We start from the raw sequence: 25761 nt of genomic DNA, 5'->3' as shown, positions 1-25761 counted from the left end.
GCCTCCTTAGTTCTTAGCAACACTATTTATAGATACAATTTTAATTAACCTTTCTCCGTCTTGCTCTGATTCCGCTTCTTACGTGTTTGTTTACATCGTAAATCACATAGTCATGGGCGCTTTCTTATATTGCTATAGCTGTATAAGCTTCAAGTTATCTGACTCTAACTAGAGCTGTTCATGTGTTTGATCTAATAATCAATATTGCAACTTTTACTTCTTACCAACAGGTGAGATTGCAGTAAAGAGCTGACTTCAAGAAGAATAAAAAAAAAGGTTTTTTTAATAAATATACTTTTATTATTTTATTAATATATGTATTTATAATAATAGATATATAATATAAACTAAACTATGCTAAAAATTTTATCATTTTAAATCTTGCTTATACTTATATATCCGTGTACGACGCTTTTTCTGACCTGTGTAGTACGATAAATATTTAAATTGGCATCAAATTTCGGACCGTGACAGCACGCGACTTTTTATAACACGGTGCATATTATAAACGGTAGCGTGTTATTACAGACTCTTTTCATAGTTATTAAATCGTGCAACTTGTGTGGATATAACTTCACAAACATAATAATTAACACTCAGGAAATCTATATCTATATATAGATCATCATGATTTAATTCGTGGCATTATCGGCCATCCTATATAGTTTTAGCGCCACATAATATAGCTCTTTGTCTTTTTATACACTGTGGCCAGCTGTAGCCTACCTTGACACATAGACAGATCATAAAACTGTACCCATTAATATTGTCATACAAAAAGATTTGTTTGGTAGTACTTGAGCACGCGACAGGAATCACAGTTCTAACTGGCGTAGCGAGCGACAAATGAACGCTGCGTAGACGCCGGCATTTGATTTTGAACAGCGTTGGCGCCGCGTTCTTCAATCGCGATGTTTTAAGCATTTATACACCTACTTTGGTCTACCCTGACTCAGGGACAGATAATAAGAGCCTCACTCATTATAACGGTCATACAAAATGATTTATTTGTGTTTTACTAGAGCACGCGACAGGAATCACTTCTGACTGGCGTAGCGACAAATTAAAGCTGCGTAGACGCCGGCATTTGATTTTGAACAGCGTTGGCGCCGCGTTCTTCAATCGCGATGTTCTAAGCATTTATACACCTACTTTGGTCTACCCTGACTCAGGGACTGATAATAAAAGCCTCACTCATTATTATTGTCATACAAAATGATTAATTTGAAAAGAACTTGAGCCACAGCACGCGACAGGAAACTCGGTTCTAACTGGCCCGGCGTGGCGATCGACAAATTAAAGCTGCACCCCGAAGGCGGCCATTCTAAGACTTTAAAGTTCTAAGCTTTTATACACTGTAGCCTACTGTGGTCTACCAATACTCAGGGACTCATAATAAAGCCTCACTGGTTTTATTTTCATACAAATTGATTAATTTGTGTAGCACTTGGGCCACAGCACGCGACAGGAAACACAGTTCCAATTGGCGTAGCGAGCGACGAATTAACGCTGCGCCCGGACGCCGGCCATTGATTCCTGAACAGCGTTGGCGCCGCTCGCTCGCGATGCTCTTAGCATTTTTATACTCTGTGGCCGACTGTGACTCAGGGACTGGCATAGTGAATCATAGAATGAAGGTTAATATGTCATTTCATCTAGAGTTAACCATTAGTTGGCATCAGATTTTAGTCAGAGGCAATGCTTGATATTCGTTACTTTTTAATAGGCTATCGTTATTTTTAATAGGTTTGTTAGTGATAACTCTGTGTTCTTTTTTTACAAGTAAGATCTTGACTGCAACCTCACCTGGTTAGTGGTTAGTATAGAAGCAAAGTCAAAGAAGCGGTGATGGCCTAGTGGGTAGGACTTAAACTCCACTTTCGGGGGGGGGGGGGGGGGGCGAGTTCGAATCCATGCAACTCAAACTTTGCTAAGTTATTATAAGCAATTAAAATATCACTTGCTTCAACGGTGAAGGAAAACATTGCGAGGAAACCTGCATACCTGAGAGTTATCCATGATGTTATCAAATGTGTGAGGAGTCCACCAATCCGCACCAGCATGGTGGACTACGGCCTTAACCTGGTCTCATTGTAGAAGGAGACCCGTGCGCCGGTAATAGGTTTATTTTATGAAGATGGCGATCCCGATCGGTTTCTCCGATATCGTACCGAATTTCTAAATGACTATGTGGCATATCTTTGTCGGTAGAGTGGTAACTAGCTACGACCGAAGCCTCCCACCAGACCAGACCAGACCAGAGAAAATTCAGATATTCATCAAATTTACATAATCAATAAAATGGAATCCAAGCCATTGTTTGAAAACCATAATGCACGTGTTCATCAAAACTTGTGACTCAGGTTGTGATAGTGAATCATAGCATGAGGGTCAGAATGGATGTGACCCATTTGGGTAAATCGTGAAGAAGCGCTTTAAATTTTGCGTCGGCGTTGTAAACAAGCACAGGTAGTTGGCTTTAACTGCTTATAACTATTTGCGTTGAGAACCACTTGCTTCAAATATGGAATAGGAACATCAAAAACATTATTATAGCAGTAGGTAGATAGATAGAGTCGTCTTTATTGCACAAATTACAGAGAAAACAAAAGATGAAATAACGAGAAAGAATGCACACAGATAGTTGTCTTCAACTGCTTATAACTATTTGCGTTGAGAACCACTTGCTTCAAATATAGAATAGGAACATCAAAAACATAATAGCAGTTATAGGTAGATAAATAGAGTCGTATTTATTGTAAAAATTACAGAGAAAACAAAAGATAAACTAACGTTAAAGAATAGTTGGCTTCAGCTGCTTATAACTATTTGCGTTGAGAAATGATGAAGATGAAATAACGATAAAAAACAAAAAAAATAAAAATGTGCAAAGGCGGTCTTAAAATAAAGAAAGCGCTGATAGCCTAGTGGTTAGGACTTCGATCTCACTTTCGAGGAAACCGAGTTCAATCTCCGGCATGCACTTCTAATTTCGCATGTCTGAGTTCTCTATAATGTTCTCTAAGTTAAGCCATATGAAGTCTACCAATCCGCAATCAGCCAGCGTGGAGGAATCTCAGGTATACATCATGTCGATGTTTTCCTTCAGAGTTAAGGCAAGTGACGTGACTCGGTCCCACAGTAATAGAAGCTGAGGTTCAAACTACTGAGCTATCACCTCTCCAGAATGCAAATGTAATAATGTACCTACATTCAATTGTTTCGATAACCCGTCGTAACATTTACCACCCTAAATAGGCCATTACTTTGATTCAAGGTCCTAATTTATCAATTCACGAGACCTCTGAGTGTCAACTATGGGTCATCGCACTGGCGCCAACAAATCGCTTACTTCCTTGTGGGCACAAGCAAATTGCACCTTAAGTATCTTCATCTATTATGAAACTCTACTAGTACTTACGTTCTAGCGTAAATAAAGATTTATTTACTGTATCTTGTAAAAATATTCTCTGTTATGTTCTTAGTATAAAAAAACTCAGATCATCATCATCCGCAGCCTATTAAAGCCTCTCATCAGGTTTAACAGTATTTGACGTACTCTCGGTGGTTTTTTTTTTTTCTTTCGATTCCTGTCAAGCGGCCTAACCGCGTCGCCTTTTTATAAAAAAATAAAAATATTTGTACACCTTAATGGTTATATGTGTCATGCGTGTCTATGGATACTTCCCTACCCTATCCCTATCCCTACTAATATTATAAATATTTGTTTGTTACGCTTTAACGCAAAAACTACTTAACCGATCCTTATGATAATTTGTACACATATTCTCTAAGTGTTAGAAGTAATATAGGATACTTTTTATCCCGCCATTAAGCTCACTTCCTTTGGGAGATGGGATGAAGGTTTTTGACGATTTTACACCATAACTCCGACCAATTATAACCAATTTAATTTTTTTTTTGTACTATAGAGGCTATGTGTTTAATTTTGCCCAAACTTTGTGTAGATCTGATGAATGTGGTTGGAAATTGAGGACAGAACTCCTCAGCGGGCAGCAGCAAACCCCTCATTTAAGGCTTAGCGATACTGATTTTTTTTTTTTTTTTATAGAATTACAACTAAATTAAATGCCACATCAAAAATAAAAATCAAACGCAGATGAAGTCGCGCGCAATAGCCAGTATTAAATAAAAGATTTGATTGTCCGTTCCTACTTTTTGAAAATTAACCCATAATTTAAATAAAGAAAGCATTATTTTTATTTCAGAATATCTTTCTTCTCTTTTTCGTCGTTTACTTCCTTGTCCAGATTCAAGTTCCTTCGTAGCCTTTTTGATAGCTTCTGTAATAGGAAGGCCTGTGAGCGACTTTACCTGGTCAGACCAGTAACGAGGCGATCGGCCACGGGGTCTTTTACCCTCCATCTTATGTACAAATATTAGCTTATCCAGATTACTGGTCAGGCGTCGGGCAATGTGACCAATGAAGCTGAGAATATTCTTGTATCACAATGTTACAAATTATCCGAATATGTATGTAGAAATTAACTGCGCTAGTCATTTACAGCTCTATACCTTACCTATCAGCAATTTACGGTCGTGTCGTCGCCGTGGCGCCAGGGAATCGCTCTCTTCCTCGAGGATGCAGAGATTGCCCGCGGTTATGGACCTTATCCTGTTTCCAAATCCGTTCGCCGTGACGCTCAATAAATCTCTCTTGCCCCCTTTGAAATTAGGCTATCATATATTTGTATACTAGCGTACCCAGCCCGCTTTGCCGGGATAGATTTTGCTTTATTTTATTTAAACAATAAACTTACATCATTAAATTTTTAATTTAAGTCTCATAATATATTAAATCATTTATTTCTCTCCGTATTCATTCCCTTCTATTCTCTTCTCGAGCGGGTGAAGATAATTATCTACACCCATGTACACCCAACAATAGAATATCATCATAGTAAATAAAATGTGCATTTGACAATTCAAAAATAGGAGTGCTCCGATCGTCATCAAACTTTACAGGATTACTCGCCAGCTGAATCCGGAGATTCCCTGAAAGTTTCATTGAAATCGGTCGAGCCGTTTCGGTGCCTATACGGAAAATACCCACACACTTTCTCTTTTATATATATATATATATATATATATAATATATATATATATATATATATATATATATATATATATATTTTGTGTGCTGTGGTTCTTGATTGACAAAACTTTGTTGTTAAATACTACAACTAAGTACTTAAAAAAAACGGGACTTCCGTCTGACCTTGTACCAAAACATCAGATCAGTGCTATATATTGGATAGAAGCTGACGTTACTATGCGGAATTCCATGATATATTATGAAAATAAAGCTTAATTCGTTGTACTCCGCAAAAATCAGGAGAATCTGTATAGTTCTATTTATAATTTATTCAATCTTTATACTCCACGAAAAACAGATCGTCGGCAATGTACGCTACGCTACGTTTCTCTCCGAAACCGGAGGCTCTTCAGATGTTGACTCCACAATGAATAAACGTTAACAAAAAATAATTCATTGTAAAGTACTACCAGATTCTCCTCCTTTTCGGGGAGTATAGCAAATTAAGCATTATTTTCATAATATATCAGATCAGATGGCATTTTTATTAAACCCCAGTGTTGCTATTTTTGTAAAGCATAAATCTCATAACTAAAGTAATTTACAAATTAACGAGTAGATGTAATTATATCGTGGCACGCCACAGGGCGCGTTTGAATCACAAACACTTAGTTTTAGTTAGGGCCTCTCCTCTACTCATTTATATCCTTTTCATCATCATCATCATCACATCACTCTCTCCACCCATAATGAGAAGGTGTTAGGGCGGTAGTCCAACACACTGGCTCAGTGCGGATTGGTGGACTCCACACACCTTTAAGAACATTATGTAGAACTCAGGTTTCCTCACGATGTTTTCCTTCACCGTCGAAGCAAGTGATATTTTAATTACTTAAAACGCGCATAACCTCAAAAAGTTACAGGTGCTGGGATTCGAACTTGCCCCGCCGAAAGGGAAGTCAAGCTCCTACCCAATGCGCTATCACCGCTTCAATTGGGGTGGCTGTCTTTTTACTTATTTTAAATTATTTCAAATAAGTAGTATGTAAAATTAGCGATTCAATCTTATCGGGACACGCATTTAGGTAATCACTGCTGCGGACACACGATAACAGCCGTGTAATTACATTTATCATCTGTAATTGCGTGTAATACCATGTATATTTGATAGGATAATATCGACAGAGTTCGATTTTCTCACTCGAATAATGTTTGATTAATGATTACGAAATTCCATTGGTAATTACGCAAATTCACGTCGCTGTCTGGATTCTGGCAGAAGAACAGCTTTTGTGACAGAGCCCGTCCGGGGAAGATCTACCGCCATGTTTTTCATAAAGATTTTATTTATTTTTTTATTGGTTAAGTAATAAATAATAATAATTAAAAATACTACGACAATACACACATCACCATCTAGCCCCAAAGTAAGCGTAGCTTGTGGGTTCTAAGATAGCTGTTGAATATCTTTATGAATATAATTCATATAAATACTTATAATAATGTTTGTTTATGCCATGAAACATAGGTAAGAATCATTAGCATCATCATATCAACCCATTAACGGCCCACTACAGGGTATCCTCCCACATTTAGAAAGGGTCCTAACTACCATCGTAGATAAGACTCATGTGCCTGTAAATACACCGGCAACTACGCCCTTAAGACAGAAAAATAAATCTGCTAGACCGTAAATATAAGCATGTATTTAAGTTTACGTACCTATATAGATATCGCCATCAATTCACTACTATGTACACATTTTGTATGTAATGAACGGATGAAGATGAAGGATCTGCATCCCTACGTGGTCGATATACCGCGGACGCGTACGAAGCGCTTCGCATCTTCGTTTCTGATCCGCACCGCTAGGGTCTGGAACGCTCTTCCAGCTTCCATTTTCCCCAGTTCTTACAACATGAGTACCGCTTACCATCAGGTGTGATTGCAGTCAAGCGCTCGTCTATAAACACAAAAAAAAAACGCATCAAAAGTGCCTTCTATGTGCCTATTTGTATATAGAATAAAGAATTACTTTGTCTTTGATCTGGTGTTAGAACTTTCTCGAAGTACCTCTGTCAAAAAAAGCTCTACTACAAAAATATCCCTTTTTCTTTACTAATGTTAATAATGCGAAAGTGTGTTTGTTTATTTGTGCGTCCTTACTTTACGCCTAAACTAAGCGACCTATCGACTTTATTTTTGACATAGAGCTAGTTGAAAAGACAGAGAGTAACTTTGGCTACTTTATATCTAAGTAAAGTCGTTCAAACGGTGTTCATAAAAAAAAAACGTGGACAAAGAACTCTTGTAACTACTATTAGTTACAGTAGCTATCTACTAATAGGTAAATTTATGCCCTTTTTATTCTACTACATGTTAGCTTTTGACTGCGATCTCGTCTGGTGATAAGTGATGAAGCAGTCTAAGGAGGTAGCGGGCTAACCTGCTAGGAGTATCACAGTCATACACCTAATCGGTTTCCACGCGACATCGCACCGGAACAATAAATCGCTTAATTGCACGTCTTTGTCGTTGAGTGGTGATCTAGCCAATGCCAAAGCCACCCACTAGATCATACCAGAGATATTCAGAAATTTTACTTTCCCAAACTGCCCCTTCCAGGAGTAGAACCGGGACCTCCGACCTTCGGGATTCACAGCGATCACCGTCGCGCCGGGGCGGTCGACAAAAAAATACTGATAAAGCCAATAATGCCAATAATGTATTGTTCCCAGGTGTGTCAGCAAGCGAAGCACTTCGGAACGGCCTCTGCCAGTCGCTTTGGGCACCGGCGACGCGACCAGAACCTTCTCCGCACCAGCACTTAGATTCCTACACTGTCAGAGGTAACTCCATCTATATTTATATCACAATATCACAGAAGCGGTGATAGCTTAGTGGTTAGAGCTTCGCCCTCGATTTCAAGGTGAACGAGTTCGATCCCCAGTTTGCTTCTCTAACGCTTATATAAGTTTTAGGGTAAGCTATATATAAGTTTTAAGGTAAGCAGTGCTTTTGCGCATGTATGAAGGGCACGCCACTGAGTAGACTCGTAACGGGTTAACCTGTAAAGAGTATGGAAGTTATATTAAACCCATACCCCTAAATCTGTTTCAACGCAACATCGTACCGGAAATCCAATTCACTTAGCGGTACGTCTTTGTCAGTAGGGTAGTAACAAACCACGACAGAAGCCTCATACCAGACAAGCCGTTGTTACGGCCTCAGAACGAAACAAATTTTAGGGGAATTGGTCATAGAGATAGCTTGAATCCTGAATAATGACGTTAGATACTTTAGATTCCAACTTTTAAAAAGATAAGTATACTTACCTCTTTTTTAAAGTCGTTTGAAAAACTATTTTTTATGTGTGTAGGCGTTATAGTATGTAGTTTACTATTATACGTATAAAAAATATGTATATAATAATTATATGTGTAGTATGAGAATTTAATAAGAACTAAATGCAGTTTAGTTTGCAATATTTTTATTTTGGTATAAAATTTTATTGCCGCACCAATCCGTTTCTTATTACGACTACTTTTGCCAAAGGTCTGGGAGAGATCGCTAATGCGATAAGACCGCCTTTGCACACCTAAACTAGTTTTATTTTTTTTATTTTATCTTTTGTGCTACCTTTTGTATTTTGTTTTTGTGTGTGCAGTAAAGAATACCATAATAATAAGAAATGTTTTCGCGGAATTTATAAAAAAATATAAGAAGCCGTGGGTAGCAGCTAGTAGGTACTTAATTAGATATTTCATTCAAGCGTAAGTAAAAAAAAGTTACCTATTGGAAAACCTAACCAAAGGTTTAAGGCCTACACTAGTGCCAGGTGCTCGCCGCGTCATAGTTGCAACCAATCACTACACTTGCTCAACTAACGCCTCCTGTGATTGGTCGTTGATTTGCACGCCACCATTGACCTTGGCGCTATCATAATACCTAAGATATAACTTTCCTACTTAGCGGCATTTAAAAGGCTTCTCGATTTAATAAAAAAACCTCATAAACACGTACACACACAGTATTTCCAATAACATTGGGCCACAAATCCCACGGCTTCAGATTTGGGCTGACATTATCTTATCGATGCCGCGAGGCGCGTATCGCCCGGCAAAATTGCGTTTGTTTTATGACTTTGATTTGCTGGCGGCGGCGACAAAGCTGTCGATATCGATATCGATAGTTTAAACGTTCGTGTTATGATGGTTGTAATTCATGTATCGAACACAAATTTCGATATCGCCGATAAGAGGACGGTTGGCAAAAAAAACAAAAAAAAACATGTGTTGCGTACAGTAGGTTATATGGTTAGCTAGTTATAAGTCTAGGATTTTTGTTTAGTCAACAACAATTAATCAGAATTACATACATACTTATTTCGCTATAAGCACAAAATAGGAAAGAAACGTGCGAATTAACAAACTTATTTTGCTCCTATGAGACTCGATATTCAAAAAGATCTTGTAAAGGTTTTAATTTTTCATTTGAACTTGTAAACTTAAATAATATTATTAAATATTTGTTTTCATTTATAAATACAGAACCACAACATAAACTGTCATTCCCCTCCTTTAAATAAATTATTAAACATTTATACCTATTACTGGTATTATGTCTTATGATTATGTCTTTCAAAAATCAAATGTCTTGGGCGATCAGTGTGCGTCTGTCAGGCAGTCATTTATATTTTTGACACCTACTTGGCGCAACGGTAAGCGCTATGAATTTAAGAGGCAAAGGCAATTTGGGAATTTATCATTTCGGAAAATTTCTCTGCCCTGGTCTGGTGGGAGGCTTAGGCAGTGGCTAGTTACCACCCTACCGCCAAAGACGTGCCGCTAAGTGATTAAGTGCTCCGGTGCGATACCGCGTAGAAACCAATAATTAATAAACCGACGGCCGATAGGCGCAGTGGGCAGCGACCCTGCTTTCTGAGTCCAAGGCTGTGGGTTAGATTCCCACAACTGAAAAATGTTTGTGTGATGAGCACGAATGTTTTTCAGTGTCTGGGTTTTTATATGTATATTATAAGTATTTATGTATATTATTCATAAAAATATTCATCAGTCTTCTCAGTACCCATAACACAAGCTACGCTTACTTTGGGGTTAGATGGCGATGTGTGCGTTGTCGTAGTATATAAATTATTATTTATTTATTTAATTTATTATAATAAACTCCCTAATAGGTTTAGCCACCACCAGGTGAATTCGCAGTCAAGGGCTAACTTGTAGTGGAATAAAAAAAAAAGATTTCTTTATATTAGTAAGTACTTAGATACTATTAAAGAGTATTTTAGATGAACTTTATTTGCTGTCCCTCCACCGCTCTGGTCTTGGCACATTGTAAATCCGATTTGGACATGTGTACGCTTGTGAGCAAACATTAGTTTACAAGATAACACCGTGCCGTGTTTGGAATGTATGGATTGTCTAGCATTATGACCGTTTCGGGGAATCGGTTTTTAGATCTAAAAAATTGGGCAATTGGTCAACATAGCACAACTCCAATATGCAGATAACTGAGTAAACAGACCGTCTGAAGTTAAGCGTGAATTTCATTTTCTGTGAGGTAATTTTTTGTTTTGTGAAACGCGAGAAACTTACGCATTGCTCAACAAAAATCTACCAGAACTTCCATATTTTATAAAAAAATTAACCTGTGCTTGTCTCCTGTCAGCCATCCCTGATGAAAATAAATAAATAGGCTCTAACGTTTCTGGCTAGATAATGCCGATGATGTTTTACTAAATTTTAAAATGATGACAGAGTGGTAGAGTCACTACAAACAGATTTACTTGACGTTTCAAAAGTTCTTTTAAACTGGGCCTACTTGAAATAAATGCATTTTAAATTTGAATTGAAATTTGACAGAAGTGTTACTACGAGAAGGATGATATCAATCGTAGCTGATTATAGAAATCGAAAAGATAGAGAAAACTGTCAAAAAAGGAATATGATATGTACCTTTTTCTTTATCTCGAGAACCTTGAAAATACAACTTATTTAAATCCAAAGAAAAACCCTTATTACCTTCTCACGACATAATATTCTCAACTTACATTTTACCATGATTTATGACACAAAAGTAGTCAGTTTATGGGAAGTGTAAATAGACTTCTCGATATTAAACAGTTCGTGCAGTTAAGATTTCAATGCCATAGACAATATGATCCCTGGAGACTTTACGCTCAGACAAAATGCAACTTCGTGCAACGGATGAAAAGCATTTTAAGATACTGTTTAAACTTACGGAGTAAATCCAAAACACCTTCATCTTTGTCAATTTTTGACGACCTGGTTGCCGCAACAGTCAGCGTTGTGAATTAAAGCAGGAGGTAGCAGGAGGTAGAGGCGATTTGGGAATTTATAATTTCTGGATTTTTTATATTCTCTGGTCTGGTCTGGTGGGAGCCGTGTCGCTAAGCGATTTAGTGTTCCGGTGCGTTGTCGCTTAGAAACCTATTAGGTGTTTGACTGTCATACTCCCTAACAGGCTAGCCCGCTTCTATCTTTGACTGTATCATCACTCACCACCAGGTAAGAATGCAGTTAAGGGCTAACTTGTAGTGGAATAAAAAAAAACACTGAGGTAAATATTGCCCCTGATGTATTTAAAATAGACTGCATGTCTCACTGCAAGTTCATAGAACTTCAAACATAAGGTGACCAGTCCATAAAGCTCGATCAATCAAATGTGGCCCATTCGTGCACGCCAACTCCCGTCAATATTTGCCAAGTGGCACCGTCACGACATCGCCCCAGCAGTTTATTTGTCCCGTTATTCACATTTTTGTTTGGCCAAGTGTGGCAGAGTCGACATTGTCCTCTTGTTTAAAGTTTGCGTGACTTGGTGCTATGACAATCGAATTTGGTGTACAACTGAATTGTTAAAGGTTTCGTGATTGTTACGGACTATTGTTCCTATAGAATGATTAGCTTATTTGCCAACAATACGATACGCTGCCAAGTTATGTCATTATGATTTAATTATGTGTGGGTTCCAGGAATTATTTTATTAACCATTAAATGGAGTGTCTACTTAATAGATAGCTTCATCCAATTCCATATCATTTACACTTTAGTGCAGTAGATGGTAACACAGAAAAATAAACCAAGCTCAGCGTACAACAGTGTCAGCAGAAACAAACTCTTTTGATCTTAAAATCATAGATTACTTTTTACAGTTTAGATATAGTTTTGTTACAAGTTTTTTCATGCATTATAAGGCTGAACTTGTCTAGTTGTCTTATAATAAACAAATAATCTTGAGTAACGAACAAATCAAACGTAGTAACAAAAACATTATTAAATATAATAATTTACCAAAATTTGCATACATTTCATAATTTGCAGATCTTATCGGACCTTCAGCTACGTCTCATATATATATATATATATATATATATTGTGTTTAATCTTGAGTGTTAAATGCAGAATATGCATTATAATAATATGGTAACCATTGCTTGCTTGTCTGTTCTTATGAGAGTTCAGAAGTTAAAGCTGTGTTTGAAAAAGTAATCGGTACAAGTATACCAAAACTGTTTGCCAACTCTTGCTGTCCTTCAGTTAATTCTTAGTCAATGTTACACCAAGAAGACATTGAAGAAACGGTGTCAATTGCAGCAATGATTTAAGAATTATATTGACACAAAGCAAACTTTGCACTGAGAAAACTCATTAAACCTTGTTAAGTGGTCATAATCACAAATCTAGGCGCAAGTCTAACGATTATTGAGGGAGAATTTAATCTCAAAGATGCCGCGGACGACATTTCGTCAAAGCTTGGAAACTGGCAAACTTAATTCTGCTGTTGGGTAGTTAAATGCTGTACAACTTTCAACTCTATTTCAATGGACTAATGGTGACGTATATGAAGTTAGTCGGTAATGGTTAGTTGGTAACAGTCACAAACATGAAACGTGCTATTGTTTCAGCAAATAATTCGTGGAAACATTGGAGAGAAATCGGGGCGCATACAAAGGCGCCGCCGAGATAAAATAGAGGTACCACGACCTTTGATTAAATTAAATAAAACTGGCGCGGCGTGTATCTAACAGGATGTTCACGGTCCAATGGGAATAAGAAATAAAATTACTTTTAAATTAAAATTATTTCCTATTTTTTTGCTAACTTACAAATAATGGTTATTTTTTAAAGTTATACTTCCTGTTGCGCGTTAGGGAAAAATGGTAAGAGTAATTTTTCGATGCGCGAACACCGTCACAAAAAACCGACACCATGAAGCTAATAACATTTTTTAACGCGTGTACATAAGTACACACACGTTTTTTTTTATTTCCGAAACATCGTTCGATTTCGAACCACCATGTAGAGATGTAAATTCTTGCATGTGTGTTGGAAGAATTGTATGTTGTCATGGCTAGTTACCACTCTTACCAAGCCAAGCAGGGTTGCTGTTCTCTTGATTTCCGGATGTGTTAGGGCCCCACACTATCTCTGCCCAGAAATCACAGACAATCTTACCTGAGAGTGTGAGGTTACCCACCTACGTTTACTTATTCGATCATATAGTAGCGAACTAGCGCCATCTAGTGACAGTAAGGTTTCCTAGTTACTAACTAGATGGCGCTCCTTCGATTTCGTATAAATTGAAGTTAAATTTCACGCAATCGAATAAGTAAACGTGGGTAGAAATAGTCACACTTAGCATTCTGTACGTACCGTGTGGATCTTTTAAATTACTTTCACGTTTGTTGGAAAGCAGCAGAATGTTTGCCGCTGTTCCCAATTCCTATTAATAATAATAAAGTTTTAAAAAAAAGCATAAAAATAACGATTCATAGATTGTGAGTAGGTATAATAGTAGCAATTTTTCCTTAACCACTAACTTAGTAATGAAATAGTAAAATAACAATACTATACTCGCCCGATTGCTACATCCACACAGTGGCACAGTATAGGGCAGTCGAATCTGGCAGCAAGTACCTTTGGAATGCCGTTGTCGCTGGTACTAAGGAATCACAGAAAATATTACCTGTACTGATCGTGATATCTGTCAACGAATAAAACACGAATATAACCGCTTTAGCATTAAAATAAAACCCGATAGCTCATATCAATCGGATGGCGTGTGAGCGTCAGAGACGTAGGGCGTGGCCTCCGTAATCCAGCTCTCAATAACACTTCACGTCCCTAAGATGTTGCCGCTCCAAGATTTATCAAAACTTATCTGGGAGAAAGCTGTCAATGCAAATGCTTGTGACTTGTGTGATGTCGAAATCATGGATTAATTTTTGAAATCTAATACCAATTTCAAGATTGCGAAGTTGAGCAGGGTCGTCTTCTAAGAACGTGCTTAGAACCCCCCGAGGATGGAGGTACGTACCTATACAGATAAAGAGCCACATACTGCAGTGGGAAACTTATATCAAAGCGTTTATAAATATCATTAGCGGTATTTAGGGCCGAGTGTGGATGGGTGGATAAAAACGTTAGCACTAACTATACAAGAGGACAGATAGATAGATAAAATTCTCTGTTGCACACAATTAAAAGATAAAGGTACTACGACTGCTGCCTACGACTTCTCTCGTCGACGTTTTTCGTTATGAAATTCCCGCGGTAAATTTTCATTATCACGTGACAAAAAATATCTACTTTGGGGGGGGCGAGTAAGAACCCCAGCACGCCTAACGCCACCCCTAACTTTTCTAAGTTATGTGCGTTTTAAGTATTTAAAATATAACTTGCTTCGATGGTGAAGGAAAATATCGTGAGGCCTGAGAGTCCTACATAATGTTCTCAAAGGTGTGTGTCCACCAGTCCGCCCTGGGCCAGCTTGGTGGACTACGGCATTAACCCCTTCTGGTTGTGGGACGGTAATGGGTTGGTGTGAATAAAATGAATGAATATTATAAGTTGATGTAACAGATAATTCAAACTCAAATAAGATCATCAGATAAACAATTATTACAAAGTAACGTCTCATCTAGTTTAACGTAAAGAAATCTGTACCCTATACATTAGTAACTATACAAGACACAATTGGTACCACATATAGTTTCCATATAAGTTATTAGAATGGCAGTAACGAGGCACGAAGCGCCGGAGGTAGAAATAAGCGTTGGAATAGTTATGCAGTGGTTAGACAGTCTTTAACTGACAGCAACAAAAATCAGAGCGTGATTATCCGAGACCTCCATGCGGAGAACTTAAATATACACCGCGAAATAAATATATAGGATCTGCTAGATCAAAGATCAAAGTTCTTTAAATTAATATTTGAAAACGTTTAACAAAATATTACTATCGTGTATAGTAATATGATGTATAATAGAAAGACGTAGATAGGTACAAAATGTGACTATACAATGAAAATCGTTGCTTTCAACGAGTAGGTACACAATATTACAATATTAATATTTTATAACCGAATTACACCATCCTCGTTTTTTATAACCGTTGTTTTATTACACTTAAAAAAAAATAACGTCACTTCCTAAGCAAAACCGTAAAGATATTCGTAATCGGATAAACTTCGATACTGTTCTACGCTTATCACGCCTATCGGAGACCTTCAAAATACAGCTTTGATTAATGCCCAGTAAATGGATTAGTGAGAGAAATCCAACTCGATTAAACCCGAGGTTTGCGATAATTTTTTTTTTATGATTTTCGGAGTTCCGCATCGGCCTTCGTAAAACGCTCATTTCATTGTGATAACGACATTTTTGTGTCTTGTGATTTGCCAGATTAGAATACTGTTGTCGTCACCCCTCTTAATCCCGCGGATGTCGTACGAGCCGACTGAACAGCAAGGCAGGTAACATGCATAGTTTAATGCTCAGTTGCAGTTTTTTATTCACATATTATGTAGTACTCTTCGGAGACATGGACCCTCAGGGAGTCTGAGAAGAAAATAATTAAGAAATGAGAAACTTTACAAATTTTGGTTGTAGCTGGTTTTTTAGGAGAAAGTTTGGAGTGACCTGGAACATGTTTATCGATTCTCCACGAACTCAGCATCAAACATCGTCTATATTCTGCAATTAAAGCGCGAATTCTCAGTTTATTCGGGCACGTGTCCAGTCGTAATGACGTTTACATTGAGCGTCTTTTGGTTCAAGGAAAAGTGGTACCTTCTAATTTTGTGTGGTAACTAGCCACGACCGAAGCTTCTCAACCTTTCCCTTGTAAATTCCCAAATTGTCCCTGCCAGCCTTAAACCGCTGCTCCAGGAGTCGTCAACTTCATCTGAGATAAGGGAATCTAATCGAAATGGAATTTATTAATGACTAGCGTTTACCCACGACTTTGTCTGCGTTGGTTATAAGATCTCATGGAAGTGAGCAGAGTTTTTGTCGTGACGTAACTCGTACCATGCCCTGCAATCCTGCATACCACCGTACTCTATGTTAACCATCACGTTTTTGCGAAAGATCATCGTCGATAACTGTTTAACTTTTAGTCCAAATTACCGTCTACCGTCTACGTCTACGTCCGTCCGTCTACGTCTTTTATTAATTTTAATTAATAAAAGACGTAGTTTGTTTATTTTAAATAACAGAAGCGATAAAAGTATTAATTTTGATAAGAATAAATTTAGTATTATAAAATAAGCATTGTAAATAGAATGTTCAATTCAAACATACATATTTATTGCTTACTATTTGGGCTCTAATCATCATCATCATATCAACCAATTATTATCAAAATTTTCATTAGTTATTAATCTACAGTTACATATATGGCTATGAAACGATATGGTGTCTATGTATGGCTCTTATAACGAGGCTCAGAGTCACTCATCGGGCGAGCTATTCTCGGAGTATCTCTACGTTATCAAATCAGGAATGCGGAGACTCGTAAAAGAACCAGAGTGACCGCCATAACTGAACGAGTCGTGAAGCTGAAGTGGCAATACATACAAAGCTCGGAGGACCAATGGACGTTGGGGTACCAAGGTCCTGGTATGGAGACCTCGCACCGGTAAACGCAGCGTTGGTAGACCCCCGAAGAGGTGGTCAGTTGACATCAATAGAGTCGCAAGGGGACGCCGCAAGACTGGTATTTGGAAATCTCTACAAAAGACCTATGTCCACCAGTAGCCGTCCATTGGTAGACATGATACACAAATCCAAATATAATATTTCTTTGGAAAATATTTGAGCGTCATTTACGATCTTAGATTTGGCTAATCCATGTCGATAAAATGGGATTACATGCCGATAAAAGATATTAAAACCGAATGATAACATTTGATTTATAAGTTATTTTTTGTAAATTCACTGATAGCGCAACATTTCAATTGTACCTAATTACTTACCTACTGGTAGCATGAATTTAATTGTTACTAACTTTTTCCCGCGATTTCTTCCGCGTCAATATTTTTCCCTGGGACGAAAAGATTATCTTTTATTATGGATATTGGGTGCCTAGCAGAGATCGCTATTAAGCGATAAGGCCGTCTCTTATACTTCTTTCTTTATGTTTCTTTTTTTATTATATTTTTGTATTTGTTAATGTTGTGGTATACAAATAAAGAGTTTAATAAATAAATAAAGAAATAAGTTATGAGTGATATTATAATAGACACTTATCGCGTTTTTTTACAAGTAGCGTTTCGGGTATGACGTAGTGTAGACACCGATTAAGAGAATGGTATGGTATTGGATAGAAGTAGGCCATGATATTATGAAAATTAAGCTTAATTTGCTATACTCCGCGAAAAGCAGTAATGTACTGTATGTTTTAATTTATAATTTCTTTAATACTTATACTCCACACCAAACAGATCTTCGGCAATGTACCCTCTACGCACGTTTCGCTCCGAAACCGGAGCATCCTCAGGAGATGTTGACTTTACAATGAATAATTGTTAAGTCTTAACAATTATTCATTGTCAACTCAAAGAGATTGGATTTAAGGTCGAACTTATAGAGAAATAAATAAAAAAAATTGGTAAGTTATTTACAATCGATATCTCAACAACAATAAATAAAATTGAACACCAGTCGTACAGATGTAGGTCTATTGTACCCCATGCAAACACTTTATTAAAAATGGAATTTGTCACGCTCCCCATATAAGTCGGATCATTATTAAACATTTCATTACAACCTCTAATCCTGACTAACGATTATAGCGTGACTTCGCATCTTTTATATTATTAACTCATAATCTATAGACCTCTCGAAATGTTCACTTCTAGCGAGTGAGTCTTATAGGAGTTATCAAAACCAATAGGTATCAAGAACTTCCTTTTAGCTTTTAACGTTAAGGAATAAAATACAATTAAATTATACAAAAGACAGTAAACATTAAAAAGTATGATTATGATGTTTTTATTTTAACATTAAAATATTACACACACACACACACACACACACATAACATACATATAAATCAATTATCTGAGCAATATCAAACCGTGATAATAAGCGTTGTTTCATGGTATTTAAGCTACTCTTTTTAGGGCTCCGTACCCAAGAGGTAAAACGGGACCCTATTCCTAAGACGGTTTCTGTGTGTCCGTCTGTGACCAGGCTGTATCATGTTTTAGCGTTTTTGTCCAGGGTAAGCAAATTAAATAGAAAAATCCTCCTTCTATACGAGTTACATGAAAAATTTAGCGTAGGCAGTGCTTTTGTGCATGTATGAATTGCACGCCACTGCTGTATCTCATCAACTGTGATAGTTAGACACTTGAAACAGATGATGTATTTCTATTGCCGCTATAAAAAATATATGTATTAATAAATAGAACAAAATCAATATTTAAGCGGGCTCCCATACAGCAGAAATGATTTTTTTTCGTTTTTATGTATAATTGAAAAAACCCTTCGTCCGTGGATCCGACTCAAACTTTGGCGGTTTTTGTACATATCGTAAAACGCTTTACTATTGTTTAAATTATTCATAAAAAACCTTTTATCCCTATAGAATGTAGGGGTCTAATTTTTACAATTCTGTATTTTACGGTTAAATAATTACTGACTGACTGGCACAATATTCAGTCAGTCAATAAGTCAATCAAGGTACTATTGTTATACAACGTATAACGTGCGTGGTGGCAGCGCTGTTGTAGCACTTTTAAATTATCTAATTCGATTCCCTTGGAATAATTCAACTTGTGACAGACTTAATCGAAAGCAGTGGAAAATTCTAGACCAAACGATTACATTAGCTTCCAACTGATACCTATTTTGCATGAAAATTGCAACTCGTGTTTGGAAACGCGATCAACGCGTATTTTTAATTTGCTAAAAGCTCGATAGGATAACAATCTGGGGCTCACCGTGCAATTATTGGGTATTTGTCTGTGTCGTTTATTTCACGCGTTTTGTTTTTATTGCCCACACATATTCTCGCCATTTTAATATCACCCTATCCCTATACAAATACACAAAAGCTGAGGTGTATTTTTTGTTGGTCCGTTCGCTGTCCGTCTTTCATGGAACAACTAAGCAAATTGTTGATTAATTTTGCATAGGGATAATTTATTAAGTGGAGTGGATTTTTTTCTATTAAATTCTAATGCTTAGTTCAACAAACTACATACAACCTATACCTTATTAACCTACGTTCGCTTGAAGCAGTATTATTATAATGTTCTTGGTTTTTTATTACAAAATTATTGTCTTTATTTTCAAGAAGTCAAGATATGTCAAAATAACTGTAATTTTAAAATTGCTGTTCTAAGACCGATTGGCGCAGTGGGCAGCCTGTTTTCTGAGTCAAGGCCGTGGGTTCGATTACCACAACTGGAAAAGTTTGTGTGATGAAAATTAATGTTTTTCAGTGTCTGGGTGTTTATATGTATATTATAAGTATTTAGGTAACATATTCATAAGAATATTCATCAGTCATAACACAAGCTACGCTTACTTTGGGGCTGTTTGCGATGTGTGTATAAATAAAAAAATTAAAAAAAAGATGTTTTTAGCTATTATAGTAAGGCCCTTCATATTCTAAACGTGAACATGAATTTTTGAAGGCTCTGTTATACAGCTGATTTTGTTTATTGTTTGATAACATAAGCTGGGCTATATAAGCTAATATATATATTTTTATACTTATTATTGACGGTCCAAGCTGATAACTAAACTAATGCTTAGTGGAAAACCATCGCCTATAAACCAAGAAAAACATTAATGCTCATCACACAAACCTTTTCCAGTAGTGGGAATCGAACCCACGGCCTTGGACTCAGAAAGGGTCGCTGCAAACTGCGCCAAGGTCGTCAAACAAACAACATACTATACACAAGAATAGTAAACCGCAGCTCTTCCTTAATAAGAACGTAATAAAAAAAAACAGTACTGTCGAGCACTATGAAGTTCAATGTTTGATAATGTTGCCATGCAATTCATTTTACTCTTCAAGAATTCATAATATCAATCGGTATGTAAGGATTTTAAAACTCCCACGTGCACATAAATCTCTTCGGTCATTTAGAAGTTTATAGTCGAATATATAAACTAATCTTCTCTCTTTAGAAGATTATAGTAGAATAAATTATCTCACGTCCTTACACATGGACTCTAGAAATATTACACTCTTTCTTTGGGCAGTCCTGTAATATATATTATAAATCTTGAAGCGGAGAGGCATATAGAAAAAGATACCTAAATGAAAGCGTGTAAAAATCGTTACGGTTTATGCAGGAAGTCATTAGCTTTTTATAAAACGACTAACGTAACTTAGCTGTGCTAAACGATATCCAGGTCTCAAGTTTTCGATTTCTACTCAGAATGCACAGCGCAATTAGAGACCGCGCCTCTTATAATTAAAATTGCATTAGCCACAGAAAAAACGACGCCTAACTAATGACGCCAGCGAGTGTTTGGATTAAATGCAATTGCAGTTTAACTATCATACAGTTTGGTAAGGTGTTTGTCTGGCACACTTTTATTGAAATAATTGACCCGTTTCGAGCTGATAGACCTCTGATGGTAAGTAAAAAACGATGGCCTATTATAAAATTTATATTTGTATTTCAATTAAGTAACAGACACAACGCGGAACACCGCGGCGAACATGCAAGTATATCTTTATATAGTAGGAATTTTGAGTAAGATTGTTATGGCAATTTATAGCTATAGATAACTTTAACATAGTATGCCATAGCATTACTAAAGCTATAGATAAATATAACTGTAGCATATTCGTAGTTTGCCGAAGCATTACTGTAGCTATAGAAAGATGTAGCATAGTTTGCCATAGCATTACTTTAACTATAGAAAACTGTGGCATAGTTTGCCAAAGCATTACTATAGCTATAGAAAGATGTAGCATAGTTTGACACAGCATTACTTTAACTATAGATAACTATAGCATAGTTCGTTCATGGATTTCCCCGTTGTGAAGAATTCTAAATTTTAGTCAAATCCCTTCTGTAGTTTTTGCATTACAGAGTAACAAACATCTTTGCATTAAAACATCCGTACATACTCACAAAGTTTATTATTTCAATATAGTATTAATAGGATTACGTATCTATTTTAAACACGCGCCTACAAAATTAGGTATTTGCTTTTCTGAACTGTATGATTGCTAAGCTAACGTAACCACGCTAATGCTGTTTGCAAAAAGCCTTAACTAGATTGTGCCTTGCCTAGAAAATGGACTGCGCTTGTTAGGGAAACCAACTGGTAATGGAATCCTCGATTATTGGGTTTTAACTTTAGAATGCCAGTATTATTTGAAACCGGTTGCAGCGTTTTCACATCAAATATTTAAGGGTTGTCACTCATATAACTTTCGCACTAAAAGTAGCCAAGCACGATTATAATAATACTGTTTTTTGCTGCTAGCAAAAAAGTTATAGGTCCAAGTCAAAGTTTTTTTTCGTATCATTCTTATAGTTTTTCTATCGTTATGATTAATTATAATAATTGTTCCTATTATTTAAACAGCTGGCATTTAACTATATCACATCTCATTCATCTACGCGACTTTCATCAAAATCCAAAATGTAAGTAGAAATAAGTTGATAACGTTGATTCGATCCCGGACGAAGGAAGAGAGGAATCAATGAAATCGTTGAAATAAATTTATAAAGATTCATGATAAAAATATCATCAAATTAATTCAATCACCGTTAAAACTAAATAAATTTCTATTTCTAAAATAATTCCGAGGAGGTGTAATGGTATTAATATGATTGACACAAGTACGCAAACAATGTATAGAAAACCTATAATAATCAAAACATCAAATAACTTAAATTATCTTATTACGAAGCTCTACAATAGGCACAATAATAACCATCTTTACAGTTCACCCCATTACCCTGAATGGGGTCCCATTCAACATTTCGCAAGGCCATGAATTCGAGCATACTGTCGGGGAACAATGAATCTAAATAACCATTAATATGTAATAAATACTATGGGGCAATAAAGCCCAGTAACGCGGGGGGACAAACAAACAAGTGCACGGAGGCAACCCTAAACTGCGGCTATTGAATGGGACTGAGCGTTAAATTTTGGAACAAAGTCATCACCGTGTCGCGCCTATTTCTTTTTTCATCGTGACAAGTTTATTTAACTTGATATTAAGTTTACAACAAACAGTTTTAATCATTGTTATCATATCGAATAAGATCGGCATGATTGGGCAAAATGAATCTAGAATTTAGAATACTATTTCAAAAGTGGAATCTATTAACAAACATTCAACAGTATTCAGTGATGAAGTATTTTTTCTTCCTAAATCTGACCCTAATAAATAACGATACAATATAAGAATCTTTGTTTATTGTTCAAATAAGCTTGGATACATCTTTTACACGTTCCGATAAAAATAAATCTTAGACTTTGGGTCAAATTGCACTTTACAGTGTCCTAAATTTGACTCAAACTTATTTTTGGCGATGTGCAAGAACTGCTGGGTATAGGCCTCTTTTAGTAAAGTTTAACATGCTTAAGAGGCACGAGATTCCAGATCGCTTATATCCTAACAAAACTTGTAAGTATTGGTAATTTATTGACGTAAAAACTGACAAAAAAATCTGTATTAATAAATTATGCCACAGATATGCGTTTTATCAAATAACTGAAGCGCCAGGATAATGTTTGTCCTAATGTGTGGCATAACCTAGTAACAGATTCCAACTCAGCATTGGGTTAGATGCTCTACCAACCGTATAAACTTGTGACACTGATTGTCAGCTGAAACTTAAACCGAACTAGACAGAGTACGCAGTTTTCAGCTGACACTACCTTGTGATCTGTTGTCAAACATCCGAACAACTCGACAAACAAGACTTATACTACAAAAAGTGAGTAGCCTTAGTACGAAATTTGCTCGTTCAAAAACGAGAAGTGGTTTTTGCATATCAAACTCTGTGACATCAAAAGAAAATGGACCTAATGTTACTTGTTCTAGAGTAGCAAATCTTGTACTTGAGAGTTTTGTTTTACAATCGTTCTGTGAAAAACTCGAAGAATTGTGGAACACTGCAAATTTTTATTTAATACTAATAAGATCCATTTTGCTCCGATGGTCAAGTATTTGCATAATCGAAAACAACTCTCCGATTGCAAGCTAGCAGTCTTGTACTAAGGCTACAGAAGGTCGTCAAAAAGTCCGTAACAGTCGGATTGGTTCCGCTCCGGACGTCGACAGCTGCAGTATTTCAGTTATGGGGGTCGCTCTTCATTAGTGTAACTTGTCTCGGCGAGATGGATGTTTGTTTTCGGACAGCGTGAGCGCGGCCTGATGGTTTCTTGATGATCTGTGGATTATTTATTAGGCTCCATCGTGGAGAAAATTGTCACTAATCGATTATAGTGTCGTTTGTTCAATCTATGCTAATATTGTTAATGCTAAACTGCATTTATTTCTTTGTTTCTTTACTATAATCAGATTAACCACTGCACTAATCTCGATCGAACTTTAATGATTTTAAGAAGAAATTTCATATTTGAAAAATACATTAATGTTTCATTACAGTACAGAACAGTAGTGATTCGTTTCGAACTTAGTCTTTGCACGTTACTTAGAAAACTTTGCCTTTTAGGAGTAACATAACATCTATCATGTTGTAAGTGTAATTTTTAACATAATTTAATGACTAAACAATTGGCTGTGCCATTATTTAATATTTTGATAGATTTATTAACTTGAAGATCTTTAATAGTAACTAATCATTCTGATATCTGATATATATTTCTACTAACACTACCTAATTAGAATCCTGAAATCGTGTAATAATAATAAAGTGTCAAACTGTTTCTTTTTGCTACGCCCTGACAAGGCCTCATGATTATGTAAAGGCCTGGATGCAAGTAAAAAAAAAGTGTTCACAAGACAAAAATTTTCATAAGGCATTTCAACAATATAATTCAGCGGAACAACAGAAATTTATGAAGTCGAAGTTATATACAACTGATTGTATTCATAATTACAAGGTTGCTTAGCAAAAGTTCAGTCATAGTCTCATATCACATATGATAGAGAACAAATTGTCAAATTGTAAAATGAGGATGTTAGAATTTTATAATTTTTTTTAATTGATTTAAAAAAAAAAAAAATTTCGAGGTAAGAATTTTCAGTAGTAGTACCTAGAGCTTTTTGTGACAGAACTTTACCGGGGAAATACTTTCACCATGTTTATTTCTGCCGCTAAGCAGCATTGTTGCAATGCTGTGTTTCGGTCTGGAGGGCGTGGATGCCGGACACGGGTACATGAGGGTTAGCACCTTCGCCTCAGGTTGACGGACACAGGACGGAACGTTGCAGGACTCCTTGCATGCCTGCAAAGTTTATAGGCCACGGTATTCCACTGGACGTTGGTCTTAAGGTGCTGGAATGGCATCCCCGCACTGTAAACGCAGCGCAGGTCGGCGCCCAACGAGGTGATTCTTTGGTGACGATATCAGGCGGGTCGCTGTAATCCGCTGGAGGCAAGCGATCCAGGACCGAGGATTGTGGAACTCCCTACACAAGACCTACGTGTACGTAGAGCACTGGACGTGAGAAATTAGTCAGTTAGTTATTTACCGTTTAGAATCTGCCTTCCAAGATTGTGGTTGTAGAAAAGCAGAGTCAAAGAAAAAGACAGAGGTGACTTTTCAAAAATGTTCCTAAAGTCTGATACCTAAAATAAATGAATATTGAATTATTCGATAAAAGTTAACATTGCGGTGAATAAACCAAATAAAGTCTACTCCAACAATGTACGCTTTAGTTTCGTTTACTCGCGCCCGCGGATTAGTGAATTGTAAAAAAGATTGGGGCCCGGGGTCCCTCCGACCCCGAAGTGTTAATTACTGGGGTTGGGCGAGGGGTAGAGCAGATGAAAGTCAATTTGCTTCTGCGACATGATACGGCTCATTTCATCGGGAGTGGGGTTACCGTACTTTAAAATACTACTGCAGGATAATTTGACGATTAATACTACAGACTCTGTGTACGTCTGTGCTACTACTTTCTACTGTGATCAGATGGGTATCTGCCCAGCACAGTACAGTGCAGCGGACTGTTATAAGCAATTGATTGGTGACAGTTTCTGATGAAAGAGACCTGTCAAAAACGTTATATAAATATAAAGTTTCTTTTATAACACGACAAATTTTTTATTCTTTTTTCAAACTAAAAGTTAGCCCTTGATTGGAAACCCGTTTTCAAATTGGCATCATAACAAAAGCTAAATCGCTTGGCGTCACGTCTTTGTAGGTAACCGGAAAGGTAGTAGGAAAAAAAAGGAGATCTTCAAAAAAAGGT

The 25761-nt window shown here is 36.7% G+C and overlaps 1 protein-coding gene across 1 annotated transcript in view; it reads left to right on the top strand.

The window, feature by feature from the left end:
* Positions 1 to 25761, top strand: part of LOC120637222 (zinc finger protein Gfi-1b) — a 98642-nt gene that overhangs the window by 27423 nt on the left and 45458 nt on the right. Inside the window, exon 2 of the mRNA XM_039908941.1 lies at positions 7795 to 7905. Coding sequence (XP_039764875.1) covers positions 7795 to 7905 — 111 coding nt within the window. The remainder of the gene's footprint in view (positions 1 to 7794; positions 7906 to 25761) is intronic.

Source organism: Pararge aegeria, chromosome 3 (genome assembly GCF_905163445.1).
Source record: "Pararge aegeria chromosome 3, ilParAegt1.1, whole genome shotgun sequence".
Taxonomy (NCBI): domain Eukaryota; kingdom Metazoa; phylum Arthropoda; class Insecta; order Lepidoptera; family Nymphalidae; genus Pararge; species Pararge aegeria.
Note: the sequence above shows the minus strand (reverse complement) of the source record. Positions and strands in the feature narration are given on the sequence as shown.